The sequence below is a fragment of the Alligator sinensis genome, unplaced genomic scaffold (assembly GCF_000455745.1).
Source record: "Alligator sinensis unplaced genomic scaffold, ASM45574v1 scaffold611_2, whole genome shotgun sequence".
Lineage (NCBI taxonomy): Eukaryota > Metazoa > Chordata > Crocodylia > Alligatoridae > Alligator > Alligator sinensis.
The window spans coordinates 1,976,624-2,004,211 of NW_005841869.1; the positions used below are offsets into that span (position 1 = coordinate 1,976,624).

General features: G+C 48.8%; 2 protein-coding genes across 3 annotated transcripts in view; one reads left to right on the plus strand and one right to left on the minus strand.

The window, feature by feature from the left end:
- Positions 1-14,544, plus strand: part of MORN5 (MORN repeat containing 5) — a 14,721-nt gene extending 177 nt beyond the window's left edge. Inside the window, exons 2-6 of the mRNA XM_006016947.3 lie at positions 3-32; positions 771-918; positions 1,121-1,232; positions 2,217-2,348; positions 14,336-14,544. Of these exons, the coding sequence (XP_006017009.1) occupies positions 3-32; positions 771-918; positions 1,121-1,232; positions 2,217-2,348; positions 14,336-14,415 (502 nt within the window). The 3' untranslated portion in view covers positions 14,416-14,544. The remainder of the gene's footprint in view (positions 1-2; positions 33-770; positions 919-1,120; positions 1,233-2,216; positions 2,349-14,335) is intronic.
- Positions 14,545-15,038: 494 nt separating this feature from the next.
- Positions 15,039-27,588, minus strand: part of LHX6 (LIM homeobox 6) — a 16,600-nt gene continuing 4,050 nt past the window's right edge. The window contains exons 2-6 of one of the 2 annotated variants that reach the window (XM_025194063.1): positions 24,781-24,881; positions 24,595-24,690; positions 21,956-22,130; positions 21,036-21,139; positions 15,039-19,427 (exon numbers count right to left, since the gene is read on the minus strand). In XM_025194063.1, the coding sequence (XP_025049848.1) occupies positions 19,407-19,427; positions 21,036-21,139; positions 21,956-22,130; positions 24,595-24,690; positions 24,781-24,881 (497 nt within the window). In that variant the 3' untranslated portion in view covers positions 15,039-19,406. The remainder of the gene's footprint in view (positions 19,428-21,035; positions 21,140-21,955; positions 22,131-24,594; positions 24,691-24,780; positions 24,882-27,588) is intronic. The other variant, XM_025194066.1, reaches the window with a different exon arrangement.

Sequence of the window (27,588 nt, forward strand, 5' to 3'; positions counted from 1 at the left end):
AGCAACTACGTCGGGGGCCGCGCGCGGGGCAGGTGGGCGGGGCCCCTGTCCCCTCCGTGTCCCGGGTCATCTGTCACGTGTCCCGTGTCCTGCTTTATGCACCCGTGTGCCCTGTCCCGTGTCATGCGCTGCATGTCCCTTGTCATGTGCCCCATGTCCCGCTCCAAGTATCCCATGTCCTGTGTCCCGCGTCCTGCTCTGCGTGTCCCGTAACCCACCGTGCACGTCCTGCGTACCGTGTCCCACCTCCCGTGTCCCGTAACCCACCGTGCATGTTCTGCGTACCGTGTCCCGTAACCCACTGTGCACGTCCTGCGTACCGTGTCCTACCTCCCGTGTCCTGTAACCCACCGTGCACGTCCTGCGTACCGTGTCCCACCTCCCGTGTCCCATAACCCACCGTGCACGTCCTGCGTACCGTGTCCTACCTCCCGTGTCCCGTAACCCACCATGCATGTCCTGCGTACCGTGTCCCATAACCCACTGTGCACGTCCTGCGTACCGTGTCCCACCTCCCGTGTCCTGTAACCCACCGTGCACATCCTGCGTACCGTGTCCCACCTCCCGTGTCCCGTAACCCACCATGCATGTCCTGCGTACCGTGTCCCATAACCCACTGTGCACGTCCTGCGCTGGGGGAGGAGAGGAGGGAAATGGGGAAAACACTATGCACGTCCTGTGTACCGTGTCCCGCACCCACGTCCTGCATCCTGTGTCCCAGCAGCCTGGCTGCAAGCATGTTACCCACTGCGCATGCTACCCCCTTGCAGGCTGGAGGGAAGCGGCTGCTACATGCTCCCCACCATGAGCCAGTACAAGGGCGAGATGAAAGATGGGATGTTCCACGGGAAGGGAGCCTTGCACTTCCCGAACGGAGGCAAATACGACGGCGTCTGGGACCGTGGCATAGCCAAGGAGGTGCGGCGCCCGTCCCTGCGTGGAGGGGGGGCGGGGTGGTGGGCTCCCCATGCTGGCGGTCCGTACGGCACCGCCGATGACACGTCCCACCGCAGAGCGGTTTCGTATAGGTTCATAGGTAATACTCATCGTCGATCAGAAATTATTCCTCTCCGAGCCACTCGCCGCGCTTCATAGCTGTATGCACGTACTTGTTTTGCAGGGGAAATACACTTTTGCAGATGGCCTCGAATTCAAAGAAAAAAACTGGCATTACTGCGATGGCTACGACCGAAGGTTTTACACGGAAATCTGTTCGGGTCTCAAACCTGCAGGTACTGCGCTGCGTTCGGGCTCGTGAGAGTCTGGAAGGAATTAAACCGGTGACTTGGGCTATTGAGAGAGATTAATTAAACTACATGAGTAACATGGAGCAGGGATGCTCTGGTTTATTTCAGACTCCCCCCGCACGACGCTGCCAAAGGGCTGTTGATGGTACATCCAGCCAATGACAAACACAATGAATGCTTTACATCAGTAAGATAGCTTCTTCTTGAGTGCTCATGTCAGGACAGGGCTACCTACCAACTTCCTTTTGGGCTTTGCATACTTACTTTATTCCAGACATGCTTTTATTACAGGAAACTTAGACCAAAAAAAGAAAATAAAAAGAAAATGTATTCACGTGTATTCGTCGTGTTGTATAATGTTCCAAAGCACCCGAATAATAACAGAAATGCACGACCGGCCGCTTGACAATGACAGCTTTCTGCTGGATTCATATTTGCTTTATGTACAATCTCTGCTGTTGTCAACATTCAGCGAGCACGTTTACTGGCTCACCTGCGACTGGAAGGTGAAAATATTATATAATGGAATAAATAATATATCGGTAGAGTAGGCTGCACTCTTATTCACAACTTGCATTGTTTCAGTAATGACACAAAGTTGTCAAGGGGCCTTTCAAGCAGTGGTGAGAGCCTGCTGGCCTCAGGTTGGGGCGTTGGATGCATATTCACAGTATAGACTAGTAGGCAAAACGATCCAAACACTTTTCTTTTCAAAACCACCCACTTCATGTCTGAGGCTTTTTGTGCGTCAGTGACTCCATCTGCAAGATGGGCATACTAAAGGCCCAGCAAAAGACTCATGGAGATCCCTGCTTACTCAAGGAGGTGAAGCAATTAGAGTACTTGTGATGGGAGGTGCTCTGGAGATGTAAAGCAATATACATATCATTGTCAGTTATTTTGCTAGGGGAGTTCAGGCCTAAAAGAAAGCGTCTTATTTTTGTAATAAAATATGCTGTGTCTTTTCAGGTATCTCACAGCTTACGAACTTAGATCCTCCCAGGTCCATCCCAGAAGGATGTTACGACTGTGGTGATGGATTTTACAACCCTGACACCAGAGCCATCACTGACTACAAGCTCAGGTTTCTGAGGAATGCAGGTACGTGTTGCTCATTTTGCAGGACAGAGCCAGCTGACTTTGTTTTACTCGTCTTCTGTCATGTCTGACTGTCACGGACATTTACAGACCTGTGTTTAAGTTCTGAAGCCTGAGCTAAAACATTTCCAACAACATAAAATGTTTGTTTCAACTGGTTAATTATGAGCAGAGCTTATAAACCATCTTAGATGTAGTTCTCAAAACTGTAAGGGGCCTTCCACAAACAAATATGAATACATACATTTGTCCACATTTAGCAGCTTTTAAATCCAAGAGCATGCTTTTTGCTCTACTGTGGTACTCCACAAGGCAGCTATTGCAAGATATCAATCCTTCAGTAGGTTTTATCCTGCTAGGTGCCAAGTCTGATCCTAACCTACCCATGCACTTAAGCATGTACTTAGCATTAAACATGCGAAGTTCTTTTGATTATGGTGAGACCATTCACTTAAGGGCTTTGCACACACTACTTTCAGGATCACGTTCATGTAGAGCTGGGCAAACAAGGGACTTTCCTGTAGAAATAAAAAATTGGCTCAGACTGAAATGAAACAACTTCTGGGTTTTGGGGGTGGTTTTTTGGGGGGGTTTAACTAAAAGCTTCCATTTGGATCAACCTGAAATATTTGATTCTGAATGCTTTGTTTAGTTTCTTGGTTATCTAACCTTTTTGTCTAACCTTGTACTTTTGCTTTAGATTTACTTTTAAGCCAAGTAGCAATTGAAAAAATGTCATAAGGAAGTCACAACACCATGCTTTGGTATTTCCAAAATCAAACATTTCATTCTGAAAATGTTAAATTTTCAAAATTCCCCTGCATTATTTTTAGCCAAAAATACTCTGAGTTTAATGTGAATTTGAAACAGATTTCTGGCCTCCACCCCTGCTGGAACATTTTCCAACAAATTTACTATTTATCGACAAAAAATTCACTCAGCCTTAGTCGAGCTTTTAGAAGTGTGAATACGGTGCTGGGGGAGGAGAGGAGGGAAATGGGGAAAATAAATAATTGGAAATACCATCTGCTCCAAAATATACCCTCTGGTACATGGCCTGTTTCATAAACCCTCAATAAAAACTGATCTAGATTATTACAAGTGGCACTGATCCAAACTACTGGAATGCAATGGGCCTACTGATGAGAAAGATAAGCAAAATGCTTTCCAAAAACACAGGAACCTACACAGATTAGTACAGGCGGGAACGCCTAGGAATTCAATTTATTGTTTTTTAACCTGTGCTTTGAACTCAGTGTCCTTTGCTACATTTATCTCCATATCCACAAGCAGTCAATCAAACCTATTAATCAATACTCGCTGCACGGACCAGCACTGACCAGTCTCACTGAGTGCTCAGAAGCAGAATACACTGCTGCCGAACTGTTTTCTGTGAACGCTCCTTGGAGAGTCCTCCATAAGAGCAAAGTTATATTTGTCACTATGGGTGTGAAGGAGGAATGCATCATGTCGGCCAGTCCCTTCCTCCAAGAGCACAAACACAATTGAAAGGCCCAGCGCTTGTCCGACATCAGAGGAACTTTGACTGCCCCAAGAGGAATAATTCAGGGCAGCAGGCCATGGCAGTAAGAAAAAAACCCAGCCATAGACAGAAGAAACTGAGGAGAGAGGTTGGAATGACAGGGAACAGATCCAGAACAGCTCCTTTATAGGTTGTGCAGGAAAGAGCAGGAAAACCTCCGGGCTTCTGGCCAAGCCTTGAAAGCATCAAAAGCAGATGGTAGGAAGCATTCAGGAAGCTCTTACAGCAGCTTGACAGGTTTACCCAAATGACACCATCTTCCTCGGTCTGGGAGTGGGATTTAAGGAGAATCCATCTCTCAGCCTTTCACCTTTGCTTTGTCACAAAGCAAGTGGCTTCACTGCCGAGTGGGAAGGCAGGGGAAGAAGGGCCCCTGCCGTGGTACTGACCAGCCTGCCACACTAGCACTGAATCCAGACATCTTCCTAGTAAAGAGCAGACAGTCTTCATTCAAATTCACTGGCATTTTTTTATTGAATCGCACCTATGCAGCATAGCCTGGTAATCCCAGCTACTTTAGCAGGACGTTAGCTTTCCAAATGTGAGAGTCAGAGTCTCTCTCACATTAACTCCCATTGCATCAAAGTGCTCCAAAAGAACTACAAGGGAAATAAAAGCCCGGGGTGAGCGTATTGGAAGTAAATCACTTTGTTTCATCTCTTGTGTCTAGCCAAGGGCTCCAAAGGTTTATTAATGTCCTGCCAGGTCTTCTCCTGCTATACACAAGTTCTTCCCTGGGGATACAGTCCTTTTTGGATCTTTGTTTTTCCCCCTCGGCATCACATTATACACAAAAAAGTTTACACACGGAGAATACACAGAAGCACGTGTTTGTTTGAAGACTCACTGTTTAATTTTCTTTTAGCAAGTGCTTGGTAATCTGGGCCATAGACTCCCCCTCTCCATCAGAGATACACAGCCTTGGGCTGCTGGCACCATCATTACCAAATCTGGCCAATATAAAGACCGGCGGAAGAATTCCCAAGTTCTCTCTTGTCAGCAAAAGCCCTCTGTAATGTAATTTCCAGCTTCCTCAAGCAAGAGAGAAGATTCTAGGATGCAAAAAGAGTAACACCGTTCCAGTCGCGAGGCTTTCGAGGCTGATACTGGAGGTCAAAGAAAAAACACGCCGCCAAAAGTGAAAACCCTTTTCTGCAGAGGTGATGGGGTAGAGTGGGATAATAGTGGAGCAGGGCCTACCCCCTTTCTAACGGAAAGTAAAGCTGCTTTTGGTATAAGACGCTTTCCTTCTGCCTCTAGCTCATGATACTGACTCGTGTGATGCAGCTTCTGCTCTCGCTCCTCCTGTTCTGATACCAGTTCTGCTTTGCTGCCCCATCCTTCCTGGGTTTAAGTGGCACATAGTCTGGCGCTCTGCCATGGGGTAGATTTCATCTGATGTACATTGGCCCCTTAATACAGTACAGCAGAGAGGACAAGAGAACAGAGACAAATCCTGCTTTCGCTTACACCGGTAAAGCTCAACAGGATAAGTCTGGATTTGTACCTGTGCAACCAATAGCAGAATTTAGCCTAGAGCACCAAGGCAGGCAATTATTTTTTGAGAGAAAAAGTTTTGCATTGCTTGCGTCTCAAAGCAGTCAGTACTAAAGCTCTGATTTCAACAACCCTACAATCTTTTCTGTGAAAGAGTAGGCCCCAGAGTGCTTGGGTGAGGGCTTTCGGAGTAAATGATTTCAGACTGAAAAGGTCAGAAGTCAGGAGTATTAATAGAGTTTTAAAAAGCCCCAAGTTTCATTAGAGCAGAGCTGACATGATTCTGTGAGCACAATTGGCACTTCAGGTCTAAGCCTCCACAATCCCTGTGCTTCCGGCTTCCTTGGACCTTTGTTCTCTAGGCTGAATGCTCTTGCCTGGTCTGAAGGAGGCTGGAAGTGAATTCGTTGCGAAAGTTGGAAGGAGTTTGCCTTGGATGTTGGGATGGTCCAAGCAAAAAAAGCCACTAGATACATCTCTGAACTGGCTTTGTTTTACAACTCATATGGGATGTGCCCCAGAACCTCTCCGAGGAACGCAGGCTTTGTCTGCCATGAAGAAATGTAGTTGGGAAATACAGCCAGCACCATCTGAAAACGGTGTCTTCATCATGTGCAGCATGTCACTTCCCAGGTTGACTTCCCACACCAAACGCGAGCCGATGTTTCACAATCACCGACATCAGAATGGGGAGAGGGGTGAGGTCTTGGCCATCTTTCAGACCAGCAGGTCTTTTTGGATATCAGGCAGTGAGTTCAATGTACAAGTGTGCTGTACTGAAGGGACATAGCGACCATACTCGCAAGCCATTTATTAAGCACCATTATCCTCTGCTCTCCTCTGAGGATGCCCATTCTGTGGATGGAGGGAGTGGGTGAACGCTCCAGTTCCAGGCTAGCCCCTAGTCATTGCCTGTGAATGGGAGAGCTCTGTTGGCAGGTGGCCTTTGCAATGGAAAAGGAAAGCCCTCCACAACAAAATCATATAGTATTTTCTTTCTTGGACTGCACTTAGCTTCCCATAGATTTTAACATCTACTTATGAAGCAGGACTGTTGAGTCACTTGTACAGTTGTTTCCTTTCTATTTGCCTTGAGATAACTGAATTTAGATGAGGTCTGGCTCCTACATATTGAAACTCTTAAAAGCTCTTCAAATAATTGTTCTTTGGATACTTTTTAAGCTAAAGAAATCAGTTTTGATCGGCAATAAAAGTTCATGCTATTTTAAGTGCAATGCTATAGCTATTTGCTGTTGTATATTTAATCATTTTCAATTATATGTCATGTAAAAGATTTTAGCTCTGGGGCATTTGCCAGATGGCTGATTCTGCATTTCACACAACAAAAGAAATAATGTTTGTGTAAAGCTCTGAGAAATTGTTAGTAATCAGTATATTCTACAAGGAATGGGATCCAGACCTGTTTGGGAAAAAATCAGCTTTTGCAGAGATTAATTTAGAGTGCTTTAGTCTCTACCTCTAGGCTCTGAACAAAACAAATCATACTTATGGCTTGCTGATTTTTTTACCATTTGACAAAAGGACCAAATTTTATATTTTACATATTTTTATGACAAATGCAGTTTGTTTGCAGTTCACTCATCCTTCCTTCTCTACCCGGAGCTGGCAAACTTACTTTCGAATAAAAAATAAAGACGTGAAGAGAAGGTTGTGTACTTTTCGGTACATAAAATACAGGTGCAGTCGTGACACCCTTCCTAACGTGTGTACGCCATTGCTTTACTTGCAGCAGGCAATGCACTTTTCTTTGTCATCTCTTGCTTTCCTCGCTCCTTTTCTCTAAGCTCCCTGACTTTCCAGGCTAATCTTTTTGAAAGAGCACAGCAAAATGATCTGACTGGTGCCATCAGATCGTGTTGCTCCGCTGGCTTCCTTTGTCCTCCTGCTGCGTCTGCCTGCTCACACGCGAGTTCTGAGGGTTGGAGCTGGTCTCGTGCCTTATTGACTCTCGACTGCCTAACGTATCACGGGTGACGACTGGCTGCACTGGCGCTTCCTGCATGGATAAGGGCTATGGAATCAGTCCCTTTAAACCAGTTGACTATACATTGGGTTTTGTCTGTTATTCCAACTTTTAAGGACCAGATTCAACTAAACCATGGTTTCCCTCCACAGTGCTGTCAGGAAATGGTGCATTTCTTTGTTTGTTTGAGAACATAGGTCCGTGTCCTCAAAGGTATTTAGGCACCTCGCTCCCTCTGCGTTTTTAAATGACTGGAAATTAGGCACCTAGGTAAGTCGTGGCCACTTCATTCCCTCAGAGGGTCGGGGCCTCTCTGCAGGAAGCCAACATTAGGAAAGAAATGGGCATTGCTTCAGGGGCCAGCCAAAGGGGAGGAACAGTGGTGGGAAGGCGATAAAAAAAGAAATAATTCACTACGCCCAGCTTACAGAGAAAGAGCCATGTGCTGGCATCATCCTGGTCACTCAGGCTGCATGGTAGCTCTTGTTCTCCCATCCTGCCTCCGCTGTTGTCCTTTCAGTTTATAGGCTCTATCAGGTGCATTTGCTCTGTTTCCCTCACTGCAAAAGACTATGAAAACCACAAATACCACCAAGGAGCTGTGTGCTCTGTAACCTGGAGAGCATTTCTTAATAGATCTGGCCTACACCTGTTCTTAGACAATTTACCTCTTTCAAGAACAAGATTATTAACCTGTGGGCTTGGCCTTCTCTACTGTAAGTGGCATGGCTGACATGGTGGTAATGGAAATACATGCATCATGTTACTAAATCGCTGCAGTCGTTTCAGTAACTATAACCTTTGCTGAAATATTGTTCCTCGTGGCTTCCTGATTCTGAAATAATTATCACTTTGAAACCTGTGAAGGTTTCAGCTCCAGGAAGCAGCATGCCAAGAATAACAACTTTGTTTGTGTGTTAGCCATCCCATTGTGAATCCAATTAGAAAGTTTTGACACAAGTATTGCAGGGGCTTGTGTTCAGCTACACCGTACATGTGAAAACAAGATGGAAAGTTCATTTCAGAGCCATTTTGGAGGGGCAGTAATTAAGTGGAAGTGGAAGGGTGAGAATCTGTGGGTGGAAGTGGAGGTTAATTGAATATTTTCCATTTTCTTGCCAACCGCGATGGTGGGGAGGTCAGGCATAGTGAGGAAAGGGGTGCTGGGGTATTGGGGAGGGGCAGTGGAAGTTGCTAGGGTGGATCATTGGAGCTGATGGCTGCGATGCTATCACAGGCAGCTGTAACTGGGAATGGAAGAACACGATAAGCTGCTCTGCAGGTGACGAGAAAGAAATTAATTTATGCTGTTATTTACAGAGCACATAAAGGTGTGCTTGGCACCTGACAAATGTGGCAGAGGATGCTACTTGTGTCCAAAGGAGCAACCTCTGTGCAAGGTGCCTTGTCATACCAGGAGGGACATTAACTGCTGTGGGGTCAGTCAGGGTTTTGGGAGTGAACCCTCATACAGAGGCAGAAGACAGTACAGAGAAGGGGTGCAAGGTGAATGGTGCATGTTTCCTTCTCAGTAAGAGTATTTCTCATGCCTGGCATCAGGAGAAGGCCTGCATGTGGCTTGCAGCAGGTTAAACTAGAGAGAGGGAGTTAGCCGTGTTAGTCTGAAGTCCAGCAGCCTGTGCGTTTCAGAGCGAGTTAGACTGTAAGGTGCCCCCTGCCCTGCCTTCTACCAGGGTGAGAAAACCAGGGCTGGAGTGGGAACAGGCAGACAAGGCAGCGAGACATCCCATGTGCACTGGACTTTTGTTTTCTACAAATGCCCTAGCACAACCAAACTCGAAAGCAACCTCAGTTCCTTGCAGAGGGAAGATACAAAACCAAGTGAATGAATTTTGACTCTAGCAAGAAAAGAGCAGACTCAGAATGCATCCGTATGTCCTCTACCCTGCCGTCTTCCAACCCGCCCCACCTGCCTGCGCATCACAAAGTGGTCTCAGATGAAAATCGTTACAAGGAAGGATTGTAAATCCTTAACCCTCCACAAAAATATTGTCTTGGCTTTTCAGCAACCTTCACTCAAGTCCCTTGAAACACGGCAGGTGCCTAAATGAACAGCATTCTTCTAAACAAACTGTTCCAGCGAAGGTTTCCAGAAGCAGCGTAGCCCTGGTAGGGGAACTACAACTGAACACAGGCATTGTAACCGCAGCACTGGGCATTTTAATAGCAAAATTTAAGCTCGCCTGATTTGGAATGCATTTCCAAGGATCCCCGGGCAGCACCTGGAGCAAGGCCAGCCTCAGTTTTCAGCCTTTCATGAAGTCTAATCCCAGCTGAGCCACGAAGCTGCAGTGGGTAGTCAGGCAAGTCCCCTGCATCAGTGCCTTACCGCTGGACACCTGAATAAGCAGGCTAATTGTCAAAAGTGTGGAGTCCCCACCACACCCAGCTGATTCACTAGGAGCAAAATTAAGATTGAGATGTAGTGCTTATCGAGACACCTCCGGCAGGACAACTCTTACCAGCAGACTCAGAAGCAGAGAGAAATACGGGCATTGTCTTGCCTTGGAATCAGTAGTTGTTGGAAGGAATGAATAGGGAACTGGGTTACTTATGAGACACCAGTTGGGATGTCAAGCCCACCATTAGAGTTGCCTACAATGTGCCTTCCTTCTAAATTACCGTCTGCTCCAGACAAACGTAGTAGTCTCTAACGTACACTCATTAAGTCTTACAAGCTGAATTCCCCTCTCCAGCTTCCACGCGTGTAGTGGCTGCAGTCAGGGCTGCCAGGGAGGGGCTGCAGATGGTTTTTGGGGTGGTTTCTGGAGACCTCAGTCCCTACTTAGTGACAACAATAATCTAAAATAAAAAAGCAGAGAGCAGTTATGCTAATTCATCCCAGCTGAGAATCTAGCCCACGGGAAGCATGAAAGCAGTCTGGGCTCGCTCAGATTTCGTTGAAGTTTTCATGCCCAGCCGTTTGCTTTGCTTTCAGCATGTAAACGTGATCTGTCCCTGTTTTAACAAAATCTCTTCCATGCCCGTGTGCTCTGCGGAGGCCACTGAGAAAAAGGGAAAAAGGACAAACTTTTAAAGAGAAACGAGCTGAAATAAAATTTAACATGCAACATAAAAACCCACATACACCTCATTGTGCACAGGGTGATAATTTACAGTTGATTAAAGAGTTTGTGTTTTTTTAAATCTTTTTTTAAAGGGAAAATTACTTCTGAAGGTGAAGATGTGCTTAGACAATCATATTAACATATTCGAACAATTGCAATTTGCAAAATAGTAATTACAACTCGCTATCTGGCAGCATTAATCAAACTTCAAGGTTTAATTCCATTTTAAATATTGATGAAATGTGATTCTCCAATCTAACCCTGGTGTTGCAGGGTTATGGAAGCAGCCAGTGACAGAGAAAGGGGAGCGTGCAGTTAACAAGCAGCTGCCACAAAGAAGGATCGGCATCTGTGATTTAAATTGTTAGCTGCACAGTCAGGTAGAGTGTAAAAAGGGTAGTCAAGAGGCTGTTAAGTCCATTGCTGCCAATTACTAACAATCAGGGAGGAGCTTTAAGACTTGTTCAGTACAATAAACCCAGTTTGTCTTGTTTCAGGGGTTACTACTGAAGAGGTTGCAGCTGCACTGATTCAAATAGCCCTAAAACTACAGTAATTATCAACCAGTCTCCTTTAGTGTGGCAAAAGTATGTTTTACCATAGCTTAACTCTTTACATTCTAATATTTCTCTGCCTCTTTACATGTAGCTAGCCCCTAGAGCCATTCTCAGCTCTGCTTTTGCAGTTCTAGCTGTCCTGGATAGGGCCTTTCCCTTGGTCCTGACCTCAGCCACTGGAAAACTTTGCGATGTCCACTGACTGGACAGTAGCCCTGGACATTTTCCTCACTGTTGGGACTATAGAGTCCTTTCATCTGTTTTCTTTCTTTGGTTACCAGTGTGTCTTGCCTACCTTCCAGGGACACAGCCCTGCTGGAAATAGGGATTACAAGGCACTGAGATAACTTGGAGGATGGGGGCTTGAAGCCAAGCCCGGTCAGATCCTCTGCACTTTCTTTTCCACTCGGGTTCTCTCTCCAATTCTCCACTCAGTTTTCAGTAAGGAGCTCCTTTACTGAAGTTCAGTGGCAAATAAAATGTGAGAGTGCAGAAGGATGGGATGGAAAAGCCTACTGAAAATATTCCAAGCTCAAGGTACGCTGCTGCCTGGAAGGAAATGTGGAGTTTGGTCACTCTCACTCAAGGAAGATACAAGAGAGATGGTGTCTAGGAATGAGCAAGGAACGTGCTAGAGGTAGAGAGCGCACAGGGTTCGGGGTAGAGAGGAGAGAAATAGAAGGGGAGATAGCAGAGAGATGCAAAGTACTAAGCACAGGCAAGGAAAATCAGATGCTTTTAATTAACCCTCTCCCATAATACACCACTGAAATCAACACTAGCCGAGTCAACTTGGACTTCACCTTGAAAGTCATCATTTGTCACAGTCTTTGTCAGTGCTTATTTACTACTATTTAATTTGCACAGTCAGAGCACCGCATAAGCTGAGCCAAGGTAGTGTTTGCATTGGAAGAGAATCTAAAATCCTTAGTGGAAATGCATTTTTTATCTGGTTGTCTCCTGAAAGATTGGCTTATTCTGCGCCAGTCTGGATGAACCCAGCACCTGGTGAAAAATCATCATCTGAATCTGCCTTTCATACTGGTCAGCTGAGCACCACGATTACAGGCCCATATACATGTCTTTCGAGGAAGGCAGTTTTACTTGGTGCAGCTCATCTGATTTCTCACCTTCTTATTAAGACACAAGATACCAGGATAAGTGACAAGGGATGTTTAGCAGACAGAGATTTGGGCTGATTTCTTCATTTCGACAGAAACGGACAGAATTACATTTTTCCAACGTCCCTCACACCTGGAACAGCAGCTCTTCTATCAAGGCAGTACCACCACAAACGCCTGCAGCACACCACCAGCCACAATACTGTCACATCGAGATACTTACTGGGCCCATCTCCACAACATCTAGCTCGTAGGAGTAGGAGCTGGCATGAGAAACAGCCAGAGCTGGGGGCAGGCGTAACACAATTTATTGACAACACCCTTTTATATTCCTGCTACAGACTTCAGGAGGATCTTTGTGTAGGGACCCCTGACCCAGACCTTAAACAAATATCTATTTTTTTTCTTTAACGTCTTTCCTGTTAAAGAGCATACTCTAGTGATGCTTATTTCCTCAGAGGTTCATTACTGGGCGAGTTGCTACTGACACATTCATTACAAGGAAAAGGGAGTAAGAGGATGCATCATATCCATGGGCAAAGACAGACACGAATCCACTTAGGACTTTGCATAAGAATGACATCACTGTATCACAGCCTACGGCAGCTGAAGCAAATCTATAGGCTAAATTAAACAGGTGGAGGCAGCACCGCCATCCCAGTCCCGGATGGAAGGGTGTCACTGAAATGCATGCTGCTGATTAGCAAAGAGAGCTTTTACAAAATATCGCCTGACGCACGGAGCGGAGAGAGAGAGGTGGTGACACAAGCACAAAACAACCGCTTTGTCTCTGAAACAGTAACCGGACACAGAAGAGTGACCCAGAGAAAAGCGTCTCTCATGGAAAACTTCTGGTCATTCACCCGCACCTCTGACTATTGTCTGGAGAGGGGGAAAGGGACAAATGCCACCAGTTAGACTCGGGACAGAAGCCTTGGCATGTGCTTCAGCTAAGTGTGCATTCACTTCAAGTGAAGCAGGCAAGAGCAAGCACTCGATCTACTTGTACTAGAAAAGAAAATGTGTATGGGGAGGCAGCAATAACAAAGGAAGAAAGAGAAGAGAAGAGCGTGGAGAACTTGATTCAAAGCCTGCTGAAATCAGGGGGGCTCAAGCATGTGCTTAGACTTTGGCAGAATCAGGACCTAACTGTCTATACAAGCCTTTGGCTTGCTTCACATCTCCTTAGACCATCACTGTTGCGTTTATATAGCGTTAATGCTGAACGTGCTGCTACTGCAGTTTAACTTCAAGTTCCACCTCAAAGGCAGACAACTCCCTTCCTCATTAGTGACATGTTTCTTTTCTAGTCTAATAAAAGGCCAGGTCATTGGGCTGCAAGCATTGCTGGTATCAAGAGCCTAGCAATTTCAGGCCAGGCTGGTTAGCAGCACAAATTGCAAACAGTTTAACTGGGAAAGCCAGAGGCAAGCAGAAGTAGCTCGACTACAGTATATTTAATTTGGATACAAATAAGCACGAGTACGGTTTTAAGTAGCATAGCTTCTTTTGTTGCGTTTTCTTTTACCTGATCCGCTACACAGACTTTTCTTTTCCTGTCACCACCATGGTATAAGTCCGTCTAACGAGTTTTGCAGACAGGCTGTTTTGATCGCTTGAATTGAAAACCCCTAACTATTCATGATTGTCAAGTTATAATTTTCTGTAATTATTCAAAATATTTCTATTCACCCTTTGCTGGATAGGTATTTTTTCCCCCAAGTGCCTTTGTGATTTTCATTTTTTACTCTATTACTGTGCTCTGTGATTTACTACCATGGCAGACATTGAATAATTGCGAGGGATACAGAAGATTGTCTACAACACTTATATCAGCTGGTGTTCCAGGTTGTCAATATCTGGGATAACAAGGCTTTTTTTTTTAATCATGGTTTTGGAAGAAAAGCTGTGAAACACTGGGTTTGTTTTCTGGACACTTCACCAACTGCACGTTTCATAATCGGACACCAGCACAGGCACAGAATTAAGTTCAGTGTTCATTACTGATGCTTGCACACTCCGCTGCCAGGAGTCACGGGTAGTCAGAAATGACACTGTTTGCAGGAAAGCTTTCTAATTCTTTCCATTATTTCCAAACAGTTAATGTTACAAACTGGACTAACGCACTGAGCGCCTGTCTGAGCTATGCAGAGCCAACTGAACCTGTGATATCTGACCCTTCTTTTGTCTCCTTTTCAGATGACGACGAACACGAATGGATCGTTCGGACTTGCCGAAAAGGTTGGGATGAGATCATTGGACGTAAACCTAAACGCTGAGCACCGCTTTTGCTTTTACTGCGATTTTGGAAAGCCGTGAATTTGATTCATCCTTAAGTCTACATTTCCTTGTGGATCTACACCAGCCCCTTCGCGAATGTAGCTTTTGTTAGCATAATAAAGCTGGAAGCAGGATTTAATCAGTTGTGTTCACGCGAAGTCATGGAAGCAAGCACATTATACTTATCCTAATATTCATGAGAGGTGTGCAGTGCAGTAGGATCTCAATACGTAACACATGATTAAGCCTCAAAACAATCTGCCAGAAAGAATACCTCAAATTCAGTGTTTGAAGCCATTCAGCTCCGTCTTAATCAACATTATTTCCATGGGTCCTAGTTAGCTGTCCTGGTGAATTCCTTTCCTCTCCCTTTGCACAGTACTTGGATATTGATTGATCATTGTAATAACGTATACCAGAACCATTCTTTAATGACTGGTTTGCTAACTAGGAAATTATATCCATTTACCACGAACATTTGTTGAACTCTCCTGAAGCCAGAGTTTAACAAAATAATACAAGAGAAAAACTGGGTGGGTTGCTGCCTGATGAGTAAGCCAGAAAGTATTTAAAAATAAAATAAAATGGAATTACATCATTTTCTTGATGTAAGTGCCAGCACTTCTACTTGCATGAACTTTATTTATTACACAAATAAGACATTTACAAAGCACAACATTAAAAGTATGTAACAAAACAGACATTGGTTTTACAAAAAAGTGCTTACAATTTAGTTTTAGGTTTTTGTTTTTTGTTTTTTTTTTTAATAAATATTAGTCTTGACTGTCCACTCATTCAAAGGATTTTCTTTAACCATTGTAGCCAAGACATGCATCATTGCAACATGCTACAGTGAAACGATCGGCTTTTGAAATAAAACTCTTGATAAGTGTCTATAGTTGGCATCGCGTTACTAGGTCTGACCATATCACTGAGAGCAGCAGTGCAGGCTTTTTCCCCTTGTTCCCCCATCCCAAATAATAAGTCATGTAAGCACCTTTATCTGGGGTACTGGGTTTAACCTACTTGAGCCCAAAACCAACATAGTTTGGAAATAAAATTGTAAACCATTCCGTTTTCAGACCCCCATCGTATGTATTTCTCTTGTTCACTTCTAGTGGAAAGTTTGCCTCTCACTAGCTACACTCAAAGGATTCAGTCTAACTTTTTTTTTTGTAAATAGCCATTGGAAAACTTTCATACACAGAGTCTGCAGTACTGCACCATGACCCATTTGGCAATTACTGAACAAACAAAGTAAATGAGAAGGGTTTAAAAAAAAAAAAAAAAATATCTATGGACAGGAGATGAATGCAAATGACCTGAGATAAGGTTTGGTTCAATGGCAACAGTCAATGTGAAATGCATTGTGAAAGAAAGTATTGAATAAATTAGAGGATTTCTTACATTCTTGGTACAGTCGAGTATTTTCCATACACATAATTAGCTCTAAAACTGCACAAGCTGAATTGCTTCCAGTTTTTGCAAACAATTTGGGCTTAACACAACAGAGCCTGATTTCTGAATTAGCAAAGCTGCTCGTGGCTACTTATCGAGGAGATTTCCCTTGAGCATGAGTTGTACGGTGCAATACTCTCTACATGTCTAGTGGGGACTCCACTTACACTATACATATTTGGTCAGAAATATCTATGCTACGTTAGCCCTGTGCTTCGCATTCTGATCCTGTCAGTGGTAACAGCTACAAAAACTTGGATGTACAGTACATTATACAAGTCTGACTTGGTCAATCACTATAGTGGTTATTTAGCAGATCTACTCAGCCGTCTTGCTCCCCCTTGCCCTGCTGAGATGATAGATAAACGTATAGAACCATTTTCTTGTAAAAACAACAAAAAACGGGTTGCGGAAATCTCGACTACCAGGGGTCACCAGGTCAGGTTACAGCGTGGAATCTCGTCTTCAGTCTTAAAGCGAAGAGCCACCCGTGAGTTTATTACACGAGTCCCACAAGGAAATGATCGCTGGAATGAGTGAGCGTGAATGGAGGAGGAGGAGGAGGAGGAGGAGGAGGTGGGGGCCTGGCGACTGTCCCAAGCGCATCAGCTTTTCAAGGCCATTTCATGTGGACACAAAGCAACTAAAACCTCGCTGCAACAAACACCGACACTCTGAATGCTCCATTACAGCCAACAAAAGCATGCCCGGTTCTCTTGCTCGTTGTTTCATACAAAAAAAAAAAAAAAAAAAAGGGGGGGGGTGGGGATCTGGCTTATCGGTGACTAAAAACAGACGCAAATTTTTACCGTTGCCTTCTCAGAGGGGCAATAACAGTGAATTCTGGAACAACATTGCCCAATCGGATCACAGATGCAGATGAGTGTCTCTTGATTGGTTAAGTTCAATGGAAACTATTATTCACTTCTCAGGAGGTGCATAATAGTATTTTACGGACTTCTAATTTCATATCCCCTTTCAAATGTTAATTTAAGCTGGAGGTAAAGCAGCTCGCTGATGGCTGCAGTTAGACAGAATTCTGACCTAACCATCTGTATCATTATAACGCTGAACGTACGTAACAATGGGCGCATCTACATGTGCAATTAATTTGAAGCAATAAAGTCCGGCGCTTTTTTTTTTTTTTTGCACCGGAGTTTATTGCCCCCGGGTGCGCTGTTTGAACGTTTGCCTGGAACTGCAGCATATTGAGCCAGGTTACAGCAGCCCCGGCTGGCAGGGGCCCCAGGGTCAGGCTGCCAGCCTGAAGCTGCTCCGACCCAGCCCAATGTGCCACAGAGGGGCTGGCTGGGGCACGAGGGGGCTCCAGTGCGGGGCAAGATGGCAGGCAGTCCCGCACTGAAGCACCCTCCTGGCCCAGCCAGCCAGGTCGGCATCTACACATGCATTGCTGCAGAGTAAAAACACTCCACAGCAAGGTCGTACTTGTATTCACAAGTGCATTACATAGTTGTGAAGTTCATTAGTTTACTCCAGCCTGATAGCCCTGCACGTGTAGATGCAAGACGCTTACTGTGAAGCTCAGTAGTCTGCTCTGCAGTAAATGTCTCATGTAGACGTGCCCAATATCTGTTCACCTCCTCTCTCAACTCAGTTACTTCTCAGGTCAGGAGATCTTAACAGTCACCTCGACAGAATCCATATCTGCTTCTGCAATTTGCTATACAAAGTCACTGTGGCAAGCATGCCTCACTATGGCTAGAGCCATGTGCCCAGGAAGCCCGGGCACAGTGACGTGATGGGGCATATCCCAGAGAGATTTTGCCACGTTTGACTACGGCTTGCCCGCAGCTAGCACGATGGCCATCCTAACCCATGTTGGGAACTGAGCCAGGAATTTCCAGAGTGCAAAGAATGGGTATTTAAGACCGAGCTGAAAAAACAACCCCCAACAGGCAGCAAATCTGGCCGGCGCTGGTCTGTACAGCTCAGGCCACTCGCTGAGAGAGAAGCTGTTACATAGCAGCTACGAGCAAATCAAGAGGAGACAGTAAAGATAGCAACACTACCCCGTGAAACGCTATTTCAGAGCTTCTTCCCCGGCCCAGAGCGAGACTTAGCAGCGAGACCGCCCACATGCACAAGCACTCGCCAGCACGGGAGAGGGCAGCCTGGCCCTTTGCAAGCCGTCACTTCAGACCGTCTTAGCCCAAGCAGCCTGCTCTTCTTGGCGAGCTCTGGGCAGGAGCGGGGACGCGCCAGCAACGGCTTGCAACACAAAGACAGAGGGAAGCATCAAAAGAAGCTGCCGGATCAACTTGCCTGGCCTTTAAACAACCCATGCACACTCTGTCCTTGCCCGCTGCGTGCTTGCAGCTGTGGGCTCTTCCTACCTGGCCTGCAGGCACTCTTTAAACCAGGTTGTTTTTATCTGTTTTTAAAAATTAAAGCAAAAAAAAAAAAAAAAAAGAGAAGTCACAGCCTCAGTTCCCACTGCGCCTGTGCCCACAGGTCCAGCAACCCAGTGACCGCTTTCACGAGCTACACATTTGCTGCTAAGGTCTCTCTAGGGTCTGCACCCAAGCAAACTAAACCCTCTACATTCACAGCCCAGCTTCCAGTTGGGATCCGACCAGAAAGATGCCTAGCTTCCTGGTCCCAGTCTGGGGTAGGTACGTGCTGGAATCCCCCACTCGTGACTCCAAGTGAACAAGGAACAGGCCAGCTGGGAGGAAGACATGAAAACTGGGCTGATGGTCACTGAAGACGGCTGGGTCTTTTGCTTAAAGCCCTGGGAGGCAGTCGGGAGCTGTGCAGAGCGCTCACCTGCCTCTGACACCCACTCCCTCGGTGACCTTGGCTGAGCTACCCAACCTCTGTCTTCATTTCTGGGATATGAAAATGGACTTACCTTCCAGGGACGGCTCCTGGATTTGTGGTTTTAAAGCACTTTGAGGACAAAGGGCTCTATTCCCTGCTGGCATACTTTCTGTTGATTTAATGGCATTGCAACAATCGGAGAACGTGGAACCAGAGGTTCTGCTCAAGGGCCGAGCAGCTGAGGCTACAGGCCCACGTCAGATCTCTCTCTTGCTTGCAGAAGAAAGGAGTGGACCACTGGATTCAATGGTTTCACTGGTGCAAAACGATCCAGTGAACCCCTTTCATTTCTCCTCTATTTATTTTAGAAGGTAACGATCGGAGCTACCCCTGGCTCAGCGTTCAATAGCTCTCTCCCTATTTCTGTCGTTTTGGAAGTAAGAATGGTGTAAGTGCAGTCGTCACTAATTTTGGCTAGGCATGGCATCACCTCAGGGAGACTCACTGTCATTCTACAAGTCCACAAGAAACAAGTGAAAATGCAACTGTGCACTCAACACACACACACCGTGCTGCTGGCAGGGAAAAATACCGGCTGTTAGGTGCTGGTTGGTGGGAATAACCGAAACGCGGGAATGGACTTTCTCCAGCATGACTGATCCTAGTTGCCTTGGATTGGACACAGTATTTCAACGACTGAGGGGCAGTGGTGCTGGTAGCGCCATGGACAGATGAGGAAGAGTTCGCGCAGTCAATACTGAAATAGGATGACCTAATGGAAGAAATGTGAATGGAGCATTAGCTGGTACAGAAGCAAACCAACAAGACAGGAGACTCCCATGTCTAAGGAACATGGACGTAAGAGGGTTGCTCAATCAGGGATTTTCCCCCCACTGGCCTACTTCTTTTTGTAAAGCATGGTTTGGACCCAGGCCTCAGCAATCCTCCTCCCAGAATAAAGCCACCTTGGGAGAGGGGAACTGTACTGTGCATCAGGCGTCTGAACAGGAGGTAACGGGAATATATTAATACCAGGCAGAATTCAGCTTTTGAGTCATCCCTTAAGGCAAACCTATGCCAGCAGTTAAGATGAGATCAGGACTTTCACCCATTCCCGTTCGTCCTTCTGCTCGTAAGAACAAAACAGCCCGGTCTGTGTGTGTGTGCACACTCCTCCCCCTCGCACAGGCCCTAGGGTCACTTCTGTGGGGTCCTCTTTGATGTGAATAGTCCCTTGAGGCCTATTCCACACCTGGCTTTTGAGCAGGCATCATTTCCGAGCTCAGGCATGCAAAGGAGAAAGGGATTGTTTTACAAGGGAGCACCTTTACAGGCAGCCTCCAGACTCCCCTGGCCCGAGACCTCCCTGAACAAGGAGCTGCGCTGAAATCCCAGGACTATGCGCATGGGGAGAGGGCATCAGGGCTGAGGCAATGGTGCAGTTCTCCAAATGAGCGTGCATCCTTGTCATGCAAACACTGTCATGAGGCACATGCAGATACAGCCATGCAAACATCATGAACATTTAAAACAAACCGGGGGCCACACTGAAATCGAGAAGTTGTCCTCAACCCACAGTGTTTTGACCAGAGCTCAGTCATCGCAGGCTAGCAAATACCATCCAAACAGCTTTGGGAAGAGAGGCCAAGATCTCCAAAAAGCTAAAGGCGAGAGATCAGTACTTCATAAGTACCCAAATAAAGAAGTAGGAACCTAACCTTAGGGACTTTTTGGAAGTCTTGGCCACGGAGGATTTGCTCATGTGAACAATAAAGCCACACAACGGGCATCTGAAGTGTTCATAAGAATCACTGCCGTCTTTTGCCTCATTGCCAGGTAGTTTCTACAGGCAGCATCCTAGTAGTTAATAGTAGTCGTGTTGGTCCAGCATCACAAAGAGATGCCTCTAGCATTAACTCATAGACAGCTGATGGGTCAGTGGATGGTGAAAGCTGCTCCAGGTTGTTAGTAATGCCCGTTTGCCCCAGCATTGACACCCTGCACAGACAGCTGATTAATGAAGCATGGGAAGACACCGAGTACCACACAGAAAGGGAGGAGACAAGGATGGGTGACAAGAGCTCAACCACCCCAAGCACAACAGCCCAGCGGCTCACAGAGACGAGATGCCGAATGGACCACCGACGGATGGCACTGCTGTCAGTGGCCGGTCACCAACCCCAGGGCCTGGGGCGGTCATGAGAGGACAGATGAAGTGGTGGCAGACAGGATGGGACTGGGATGAAGCAAGGCTGGCTGATGGCCCCGCAGATCAGCCGAACTCAGACAACAAGCGGCAGGAAGCTGGGGAGTGATGTTATGCACAGCTTTGCTCCAGCTGACGCTGGGACTCGGAGCCTGAAAGAGGGACTGCATTTACCTTCTCACCCCTATTAGATAGTGGTCCTTCCATGTCTGCTTTGAGGTGCACTGGTGGAGCAGTGTAAGGAAGTCTACAGTGCACTTGCCCACACTGTACCTGACCTGCGGATGAGAAGAGGGCTTCAGCCTCTGTTACCGTCAACGGGCTATTCCTCGTGCCAAAATTTTAGCTTTCGCTGTGCTGCACACAACAATCCCCCTCCAGACTACGCAGCTGATACCAAACAAGGGCTGGGTCAGGACGCAGGGGCAAGGAAAAGGAAGTGGGGCGTCACGCTGATGCTTAACAGAATTCAGCTTATAAGATCCCCGCAAATCAGAAAGGAGGGAAAGAAGAGCCCTACGAATTGCCCAGGAGCAAACGGCTCCACTGCAGGAATCGGACCTGTCCTGTTAACGACACCGCTGCTCTTGCTCCCAAAACAAGCCACCAGCCTGGGGGATTACAGGAATAATCATTTCTGATCCCCATCCCCAGGAACGCGTCCATTCAGCCGCCCACTGGCACCAACACGCGGTCGTTATCTGCCAAAGGAAAGAGCAGGAGGCGAAAGGCCAGCAAAGTAAACCCCAGACAATGACCCTGGATAAGGAGAAGGGGCTCCGGGGACCTTTCTTCCCCTACCTAATCCTGTCCCCACCCCTCCGCTTCTCCCTGCTATTTGGTCTTCTCCGCTGAATCGACCTTTCAAAAAGCCGCGGGGGGCAGAGGTTCTCCGACCCGACAGAAAAGCGCAGGCGCCGTTTGCGCGCTGTAAATGCAAAGGGAGTTCTCCACGGGGTATCTATGCAACAGCCCCATTAACCGAGCACCCTGCTTCTCGTCATGGGGTCAAAGACCTCGTTTGCCACAAAGGACCCTTTGCGCTGTCTGCTCTCCAAGCACATCCCACCCCCGGTTCGCACGTCAGCACTTACTTTCTATGTAGCCGTGCAGTGTTACCATCCTGGCCCTCTCAGGGCTGCTAAAGGGAGAGTAGTGGATGTCATCAGACAGCGAGGAAGGGATCCGGGACGGGGGGGCTCCCGAAGGTGGCACTGTGTGTTGGGGCGTGTGCTTTTTATGGCGTGCTCTGCAGTTTTGAAACCAAACCTGAAACACCAACAGAAACAACTGGACTGAGTTTCGACCCCAGCAAAATCCATCTCGTTTTAAATAGCTCGGGGAAAGGGGTGTCCACGACAAGCTCTGCTGGGAGCTCGGTGCATGGGGACTGTGTTTGGTTGGCTTTACAGCTTGATTTTTAACGTCTTGCAGAGCAAGAATTTTAGCTCGGTGAAGCAGAATCGTTAGTGCCAGTTTGCACTTGCCACAGGCAATAAAGCAACGCGATCCCCCTTCAGCGAGATGAGCTGCCTTTCACAACTGGCCTGTGAATCAGGGGGAGAAACTCCGTGGCAGGTGTGATGCAGAGGGCGGGCACAGATGACCGCAAGGGTCTGCTGTGCTCTGCGGATGGGCAAGTACCCGACTAGGCTGCTCTTAGCTGCCAACAAACCCTCCGCACGGAGCTGCAGATTTCAAAGTGCCAGCTTGTCAGCTGGAAAAGTCGCTTGCTGGCACTACGTCGCGGCTGGCAGAGGCTGCGTGATGGGGATCCAGTGACTTTAGTGCACTGGTCAAGTCATTGGTTTTCCTAGCTGGTCCTGGTGGGGCGGGATGTGAATTCTGATCCAACGCTCTCCACTTCTGCCTTTACAATCTATCAGATTTAATGGCACGTTACCGGCAGCCACCTCCAAGCCGAGCTCTCGGGACCAGCTCTCATGGAAGAACCGGCATCAGCATTGCACCGGCTGGAAAGGTGGATCAAAGAGGAGACCTCCCTCTTTCCCAAGTGTCCTGCCCAGGGTCTGTGCCAAGCCTGCCACATGCAGGGAAAACGCTGGGTACAGTGTGACTGGTGATGCTGGTACCGGTCTCACTGGGGTGTGAGCAGCCAGGCTGCAGGCTCACTCCTGGGTCCCACTGATGCTGCACACACCCGCGTGTCGGCTTGTTGGGGCGTGCCCCCCCAGCTCTTTGTGCTGCCTAAGCTCGGTCACGCTACCATCACTCCCGGTGCATTGAGGGAGAACACGCTTTCTCGTCCTCCTTGGTGCGAGCAGGGGACGGTGGGAAGGCACCGCGGGATTACCAGCACTGGGGTGGGACAGCCTGCAAACTCAGAGAGGGCAGCTTGGGGAAGCCCCTCTCAGGCCCTACCCTACATCCCCTGCAAGAGCAGCTGCTTTGGGTGAAAGCACCACGCAGCCAAGCTGAGCTGTGCGTGTGCGAGTGTGGGCAGGGGCAGCACAAGGGGGAAAAAACAAATAAATAAAAAAAATCACAGGCTACCTCTGCAGAGATGACACCTCCACCGAGAACTTCATACCCTACACGTCTGCAGTACAGACCCATTAATGGAGCCCAGAAGCCTCCCTTCAATATCCTACCTGACAGCTTTGACTAATAGGATGCTGAATCCTGCTTCCTTCGGGCTGAATACGGGCCACATGTTCTTCAATTGGTTGCATGCTGGAATTTGTGTTTTATTCCCTACATTTTCATTTATTTGAGAGATAATCAATTTAAAAAAAAAAAACCCCATGACTCCATTAAGAGAGACCATCTTTTCCGCCTCTCTCCATGCTAGAGATCGGGGATATCGGATCACAAAGAATGAAACAGCTATAAACTCTTAGCAGAGGATTATGTCTGATAAATCATTTCCTATCAGAAGGACCCTTAAAAAAATATCCAAGCATAAAACAGCCCAGCCTATAGATCATCTTTCATTTATCGAAGAGCCTCACAGCAGAGGCTCGGGCTGGGTTTTCACGGGGTAGAAATCCCAGCGTGCCTTTGGCCAGGCACGCTGGGTTTGGGCTCTCACGTTGGTCTGGGCTGGACAAAGCATGTCAGCAGCGCGTGAAAGCCAAGGGGGTTCTCGGGCTCTGTGCGGCGATACCCGAGCTGCCCCGTGCACACCATACATGCCCACCAACCTTGCAGCGACTGCGGCTGGGATTTCCTCTGGGCCTTCCTCCTAGCCCTGCACCCTCAAACCCCTCAACCTGCACGTTTTCTCCAGCAAGCTCCCTGCCTCCGCGGCCCAGGGTAGTCCGAGCTACACACGTCTTTGTACGGAGCATTGTTTGCTCTTGGGGAAAGGCCCCTCCACGGGCACGTCTCAGTGACAGAGCAAAGGGGCTGGGGCTGGAGGATTAAAAGCAGCTTTCATTTCACACCAGTCTCTGGCTTGGCCTCAGCGGTGGGCTTTTGTTTTTTTAAATGTTCATCACCAAAGGAAAAAAAAAAAAAGAGTTAAGAAAAAGAAAAACAAAGGTGGAAAAAATGGGAAACGAAAAGAGCAACGAATGGATGGAGGATGCAGAGCCGACCCACGCAGAGCGAAGGATCTAGCTAAACTGGCACGGCAGTTCCCAAGGATAACTGGTGAGGGAAATGCCGGCGTTGATGGAGCAGCGCGCAGAGAGGCCTGGCAGTCTCGAGCGGCCCAGCCCCCGGGTGCAGCAACACCGCGTGCATCAAATCCCGGCGGCGCTTCCCTCACCTGAATGACTCTCCTGCTCAGCCCCGTCATGTCCGCCAGCTTCTGAAGGGTCTGTGCATCGGGGTTGTTGTCCTGAGCGAACTGTGCCTGCATGACCTAGACAGGGAGGGAGAGCGAGCCGCATCAGCAGGGTGCTCCTCGAGCACCCCTGGACCCGCAGACCCACCCCACCCGAAGTCAGGCTACCTGCAGCTGCTCTGCTGTGAAGGACGTCCGGGCCCTCTTTGCTGGCTTCGGTTGGCTGTCTTGTTCGGAGGGGACAGCTCCCTCTAACGTGATCCCGTTGCCTGCAATGAGAAGCAATGGGTCTTAGCCCCCTTCTGCAAGGCTTCGGGATGGACCTGGGCTTGCCCCTGGGCTCCTATGTCCATCAGAGCCCCCTCGCACAGACCCAGCCATTGAAGTGGGGGGGTCCCCAAACACCTGGAGGGGTCCCCAGACAGCTGGAGCAGAATGATGCCCCTTTTGGCTGCTGAGCGGCATCTCCGAAACAGAAGCTGGCCCCCGATGGGGCCAGGGGGGCTTGGGCTGCTGGCAAGAGTCCTGGCTTGCTGAGCCCTGGGCTGCACAGGTACTTCGATGGCTCAAACCCAGCCTGCTGGCCTTCCCTCGAGCCAACCCCTGCTCAGGGCAATGGGAGGCTGGCCCGAGAGCCATGCAATCAGGCCGCACCACGCCTACCCTGACCCCAATGCAGAATCCAAGTGGTGGGTTCAGGAGAGGCCTGGGGAGAGGAGGATGCTGGGCTGGAGCAGCCGCTGTCCCACCACTGGATCTGCACGGCCATAGACGCAGGCGACAGGCTCGCTGCAGGATCTCCCGGCCCCTCTCCCCCAGGCTCAGCCAGGGCAACCCCCCAGCCCGGCATCCCGCTGCAAGGCTGCCTCCTGCAGCAGAACGGGGTGGGGATTTGCACGTAGGCTCTTAAAAACACGCAGCAGACAAGAGCGCACAAAACCAAGATGTGCAGCTGCCGCGGGCCCGACCAGCACGCCTCCTCCCTGCCTCTTCCCTAGGGGAGGGGGATGCACCCTGTCGGGGGTGCAGGAGGGTGGGCTTCAACACGTCCTGAGCTCTAGTCCACGCAGGACGATTCCCCTCCTCGGAGCATGGTCCCACGCAGCAGCCTGAAGGATTTCCTAGCACCATCAAACATTGTCTCTATGCAGTGCTTATAGGGCCTTAATGTCCCCGGCACTGCATGCCTCATAGCACCCGGGCGTGCTACAGAAGGACCGCTGTCCCCACGCCATGGGTAGGAAGCACACACCCACACACCGTGACTTCTCCAAGGCAATGCAGAGTTTATGGGGCAGCAGGGAACTGACCCCCAAGCTCCAACCCAGCTCCCTGACCCTCTCGTCGCTCTGCCTGTTAGAGAGACCACATCATCGCCAAAAGCTGCTGCACGAATGAACAGAATAGCTGTCGTGGCATTGCCTGCACCCAAGGAGAATGGTCCCGCTGCCAGCTGCTGACCCCAGTGGCAGCAGATAGCTCTGGGATCGCCTCGGAGGGGCTGGCAGAGACCCCCGGCTGGCACCACTCAGCAGAGCAGATACCAGCAGGGGCACAGCCAGCACCTTCCTTCCACCCCAGCTGCAACACCTATTATCCAACACTGCTGTCTAGAGACTCCAGCCAGGCCTGGGGCCCCGATGCTACCGTGTGCAAACACCAACGCCTGTCCTAGGAGCTTATGGTCACGTACAGACCCGGTACAAGAAGGGGTAGAGCAAGCACCAGGCAGGAATGGAGCGTGTAGGACGTGGAAACAGGACAGAGAGAGATCGATGGGCACACAAAGCCCTGGCAGCCCAGATGGGTTTCCCATGCTGTTGGCAGTGCCCAGGATGCCCGAGGATGTGGGTTTCTCTCTTTGCTCATCAGAGCACGATCTCCGCACTGGAGTCCCTTCCACACGCGGCCCATGGAAATCACCTGGGGTTCAGCTTGGCCCTGGGAGTCTCAAGTCAGCTTTGGTCTTCATCAGCCTGGCCAGGGGCTGACACTTCTGCCTCTGGGCCCGGGTGGTGCAAGGTCAAGTTTAGACCCGGGTGGCAGCCTCTTGCTCGGTGGTGACAGCATTGGGAGGAGCACAGCGCAGTCACCGGTGCAGTCCTGGGGATGAGATGCCTCAGCGAGGGCCGTTCTGGGAGAAGACGACAAGGCCAATGTCCTGGCACCATTGATACAACAGGACCAGCGCCGCTGGGTGGGGTTGAGGGTGCAGCCAGGACTATTACTGCGATCAGCATCCACCATAGCACCTCCCTTTGTTGCATCCGCTGGAATCACTTGCTCTTCTGGCTTTATGGAGGGGGCACACAACAGCCAAGAGGGTCTGGACCACAGACCCCCTGAGCTGATGAGTGCAGAGGGACCATGGAGACAGCAATAGGCTGCCGGCCCCAGCTACGGGACAGCAAACAGACACCTCCCCTCCGTGGGGAGGACCCTGGGATCTGCGGCTGTCCGAGGGAGGCGAGAGCTCCCTACAGACACGCAGGCGTCTCTCCATAGCTGCCACCCTTGCCCCGCGTGGACTCTGCTCAGATGCTGCAGCTGCCACGTTGCTCGTCCTCCTCCAGTCCTTCTGCCCCCAACGAGAAACTGAAACACGTCATCTCGGACCACAGTCCCACGCAGATCAGCAAGGCCCAAGACCTAGGTCCATGGGCAGGGGCTTCCTACACGTTTCCCACAACGTGCATCACTAAACGATAGCATCGGGGTAGCAGGATGCCGCGTGCAGCTAGTCCGTGCAGGCAAGCTGAGTCCGCCTGCTGCCCACGCCTGCGACCAACGTGCAGCCGGATCTCAAACACTGTGCGGAGCCAAGTGTCAGGGTGCGTGGGGACATCTTTATTAAGACCAGCTTCCCCTGAGGGGTTCGCCAGGCTCGGGGAGGGCAGGCGCCCTAAGCCGGAGAGGTATTGGCGAGTGAGCAACGGCGGGGGGGGGCTTGCCCGGGGGGTAGACAGCGCCCCCCCC